The sequence below is a fragment of the Egretta garzetta genome, unplaced genomic scaffold (assembly GCF_000687185.1).
Source record: "Egretta garzetta isolate BGI_Z169 unplaced genomic scaffold, ASM68718v1 scaffold293, whole genome shotgun sequence".
Lineage (NCBI taxonomy): Eukaryota > Metazoa > Chordata > Aves > Pelecaniformes > Ardeidae > Egretta > Egretta garzetta.
This window is the reverse complement of record NW_009259318.1, coordinates 1,879,843-1,884,858: the sequence shown is the minus strand read 5'-3', so window position 1 is coordinate 1,884,858 and position 5,016 is coordinate 1,879,843. Positions and strand designations below refer to the sequence as shown.

The 5,016-nt window shown below is 42.4% G+C and overlaps 1 protein-coding gene across 1 annotated transcript in view; it reads right to left on the bottom strand.

Annotated features, from left to right (window-relative positions):
* Positions 1-368: 368 nt before the first annotated feature.
* CD9 (CD9 molecule) overlaps positions 369-5,016 on the bottom strand; it is a 10,138-nt gene continuing 5,490 nt past the window's right edge. The window contains exons 6-7 of the mRNA XM_035892088.1: positions 3,349-3,432; positions 369-2,637 (exon numbers count right to left, since the gene is read on the bottom strand). Of these exons, the coding sequence (XP_035747981.1) occupies positions 2,572-2,637; positions 3,349-3,432 (150 nt within the window). The 3' untranslated portion in view covers positions 369-2,571. The remainder of the gene's footprint in view (positions 2,638-3,348; positions 3,433-5,016) is intronic.

The window sequence follows — 5,016 nt, the reverse complement described above, 5'->3', positions numbered from 1 at the left end:
CTTCCCAGGAAATCTCCTATCCCTTTTGTTCACCTGAGCCTCTATGTATTGCTTCAAGTCACATTCTGCTCCAGCTTCCTCAGGACAATCCTGTCCTAACTTGAAGATGGGAACTCGCTCCCTGCTTGGGCAGTCAGTGCTACAAATGCTGATTTTTAGGGCTGCCCTTTCTTAGAACTGAAGTCTTCGGGGAATTTGGTCACAACTCCTACTTGTAAAGGCAAAACTTCTCACCATGCAACTCATCAGTATTTATTACTGAGAAGTACCCATTCCAGGCTAGCTTGCAGATCTTAGGATGACTGCAACCAGGTTTTGCAGCTGTAGTTCATGTAATTCAAGTTCAAGTAATAAACAATAGCTCTTTCTTCTCTGATAAAGAGATTACTTACCCATCTGTTGATTACTCAGAAAACAGCAACCTACACACATAGGATGTTCAAAAAGAAGGGCCAAAGATTGGTCTGTAGGACTGAAAAAAAATATGGGGGGGGGGAAGTAGGCATCAGAGAGGCATGAAGTGTTGCAGTAAACACTGTGGTTAAGGCAGGAGCATAGCAAGGTAAGAACCAACCCACAAGAAGCCCCCATCCAGCTTCCGTAGAAGGCAACAACAGTAGAGGTATAGACTCAAGTCTTCTGGATATTCAGTTGACCCAGGTGCCAGTAGCCATCACCTAAACCCATCTCATGGGCTGAGGTGCTGAGCCTTCAGCTTAGTTCTCACCACCCTAGTTATAACCCATCACATTTTCTTGAACTTTGACAAATGCTGCTAGTGTTGGACTACAGCCATGTTGGATATTGGCAACCTGAACACATGCACCAACATGGAGCAATAAAACCAAGGGCAGCTGAAGTCAGCAGTAAACTTTCATTATGGTTCACAGCAATTCACCCCATCTCTTTCAGGTGCCAGGTTCAGTCTCATGCCCAGAATTCCACGGCTTACAGAAGTGCTACTTCCCAGTTCTGCAAAGAGCTCAGGGATATGGTAGGTCTCAAACTCCCATATGAGATTAGATTTTTTTCCTCCAGGCTCTCTCCTATACCCAAGAAGGAAAATAGATCAATTCCTTTCTAGAGTCATTCCAGTCTAAGACACACAAAAGCATGATTACCATTTGACTTTTTTTGAAATCCAGACTTTTTTTTGTAAGAAGGCCCCATTAACACAGAACAGTGCAATGCATTACAGAAGAGAGCTGTATGGCTTGCATAACCCCTTAGACAAATGGCAGTGTGTAACACAAAAGGTGGGCAATACATTCATGCATTAGTCCAGAGCTATGGCCAGAGCCTGACCCTCAACAATTCTGCTATTTCTCATAATAAATACCAACCTCCTTAAAAGAGAAAGGTGGGTACAAGCAAAGACTACGAAGAAATATTTGTAGTACGCAGAGGACAAAAGACCAGAAGCCCCTAGGAACACAGCCAAGATACTACAGTAGGGGAACATCAGATACAGATACAGCACATCAGCTTGCTGGCAAGGATCTAAGTCCGTAGGTAGCCCCCGCCAGAAGATATTTTAGAGAAAAAGCACACTTAAAAAGCCATTTAGAGTAGAAGTACAGGATAAATCGGTAATTCTTTAGGCGAAGGGTTCTGCACTAATGACACCGATCCCTCCCATATCCATTTTTGAACCGAAACAGGACAGCCACAGCTCTAGCTGCTGCAAGCAGCAACTGCAGCGCTGTACAGTAACTTCCCATGCAGCTTTTGTTCTTCCACTTGGAAACCTGAGATTTGGCACACATGCCGTAAGCCCTTGAGATAGTACTTTGCTGGCTTTGGAGAAACAGAGCCAGCCACAGAGAAAAATCCTGAGTGTACACTATGGGAATCTGCCTTGCTGAGGGACGGGGGCCATGTCAGATGCCAGGGGACAGAGTTACGTCAGCAGGCAGGCTGACAGAAGAAAGCCCAGCTGGCTCCAGGGTAGAGCCCAGCCTGTTTGCATCCAAGTACCACTGCCTGCATATCATGACAGTCATCCTTTGCCACCCTGTATGAAGATGGTAGTAAAAAAAAAGTTACATTTTAGGAATACAATTAAGAACTGCTCTTGTTCACACACACACCCCAAGGAAAGGAGCAATGATGGTATCTTCCCAAATGTGCTCTGACAGTCATCTTTTCCATCTCTGGGCATTCCCTTCAAATTTGGCATTGGCATAGGAGTTATTTCCTGCTTTATACACTTAACATGTTATGCAAGTTCAACTCCATGCTATACATCAAACAGTACAATTAATAAGCATAGTAAAGTCTCCTCTCCCCCACAAACATACAATACATCTTACTCTTTATTAAGTATCAAATTGTCTCCAACATAAATTACATCCAAATTACTTAAGTTTCAGAGTCAGATATTTTATGTACAATATTTGTCTTGAGTCAGATATACCTTTATCATTTTAACCTATAACAAAAAGCAAACCTATATCAGTACCAAATAAAGCATTAAAAAGGTAACAAATATATAACTTTTTAGAAATGCTTTCAGAATGCTGAAGTTAATGAGAAAGATTTTATAGTGCAGCAGTCTTGGGTTTTTAGCTCTTAGACCATTTCTCTGTTTTTGCGGATAGCACAGCAGAGAACCATACTGAATATCATGCCGAAAATCTGTAAAGAAAACAAATTCATTAGAAATCAGGGGACCAAAGCACATTCTTCTGTCAACACGGGGACAAGCATAGCTGCTCTTCCCAGCCCAGAGGCCATATTAACACTTTATTCTGCAGTTCATGTCCCTGCCCCTCCCTTCTCATTCACCCCCAAATTTCAGTCCGTTCTCATGAGTTCCCTTCACCCTCAATAGTTTAAAATTGATCAGCTATAAATCACTGCCATATCTCCTAAGGAATCTTTGACCATCGCGGCATATTTGAATCCATGTCATACTTTCCTCTAGAGAAGTCAAACAAAAAAAGTGCAAGTTTTCTTACTAGCACTGTTATTTCACTTCTCTGGCAGGGTCTTTAATTCTTATAAAGGAAACAAAAGCAAAGATCCCGAAGAGATATCAGGATTAGTAAGTGGGCTAGCAACATGACAAATACATCTTCACCCTATATATACATGCACTACCAATACAACTTCACTATTGCTAAAACTACAAGGAGGCAGATCCTAATCCAAAGCAGCAGCAGGGAGGTCCAAGCCACCCCACCCTCTGCGCTGCCTCGGGGCCCTGCAGCACACACCCTGATCCTGCTGGTACCTGCCATTAGTGAAGCAGGCTCGTAGACTGCCATGCCAGGCACTATTCAACATACTTGTGCTGTAAGTATCCTTTGGCCATACAGCCACCCTCTAAATAATCTGGAAACTCACCATTATTACAGCAATGCCAAGGCCAACTGCTCCAATCACATTCAATTTCGAATTGAAGACATCATCAATGGCATTAGGGCATGACTGAAAAACAGACTTCATTAGTGTTTCATACATACAAAAGGTTTGTTTCTGCTTGTTTGTTTGAGCTCAGGTCTGCTGATTGATGCTACACCTTTAACCAAGCCTGCTTGCACTAGAGACAAAGACTCATCTCTTGAAAGCCGCTTTGAACTGGCCTTTATTTTCACATCTTTAAAGAAAGCCAGGGATGTTCCAACACAAAAGTTCATGGAGAAGTTTAAATTTACTCTTCAAGTATCTAAAACCTCTTAACTGCACCGTGGCTACAGCAGGATTCCCTTCTCAACACCTGCAGTTGATCAGGTAGGTCAGGACCAACAAGAGTTGTACCAGACTTGGCTTGTTACTAATGGCTGTCAGCATTTAAGTTGCTGTATTGCTCAGCTCTTCTCAAAATATATTTCAAGCCACTATTGATATTTTCAATTGCTACTGTAATTTTGCAGACACCTTATGAACACACAGTGCATGGGAAATGGCAGGATTTCTTGAGCAGCATGCATACATATTAGGCTATTGTTAGATTCATAGAGCTGCCAGTTTGAGGCTCCCAGGACAATGAATTACCATTGCAACTAAAGAAAAAAATTAAGTACAGTACTTTCCCCAGCAAAGACACATGGTAGCCAAGAACAAGGAACTTTTACAGAGGTATAAATTTTTTTTAAGAGCCTAGTAGCTGGTCAAAGTCTCACCCCAACTCCTGTCCTACTTATTCCAGCAGACACCAGTGAGCTGCTAAAAGCTATTTTACTCCAGTAGTTCCTTATGTAGTCCAGGCAGAAAGACTGAATCGAGGATTAAAGGGATATACTGGCAAGAATTAATCAGTTAAATCAGAATATCAACACAGCAGTACTTCTTAAAAGGCACACGGCTCAGCCACACCATTATGTGCCTTTAATCCCACAGCCTATCTACTGTCTTTCTACAGTTGGGACTACGCCATAAACACATCACAAGATGAAGTCAGATGAAGTTAAAACACACTTAGCAGAATAAAAGCAAACAATAAACCTGCATACTGCCTCAGCTATTCTTATATAGTCTAACTCATAGCAGATTGTATGGACAGGACTAAAGATACAGTCCAAATACGGATTGAAATGTCTCATGTGGTCAGGGATTTGAAAGCACAAGTCATGTGAAAAAAAATTCAAGTCATTAACTGAATTCCCACCTCATAAGAACCTGATATTCTATGGGAAGACTCATACAGGCTGTCTTGGAGCATGGAGCAAGAACACAAGACAGTTGTAAGAAAAAAAGAGGTAGTTAAGAACTATACAAGATGCCTCTTCTGTATCCGTGGCATTCAGGCACCTTTGCAGAAACATTTCAGCAGGGGAGTCCGATTCAGGGAATTGGCTTTACAGTGACATACTCACCTAAACAGGCCACCAGTACATTACCCCTTCCCCTCTGCTCCCCCCACTCTTTTCCTTGCTAAAACTTCAGACCTGCTCCCACCCCATGCTCTACTTCTCCCTAACCAAGAGGGAGGCAACAGCTCCCATGCAGCACCAGGAAGGTCCTCTGGCAATAGGAGGAGCCAGAACAGAGTTCTAGCATTTTTTTTTTTTT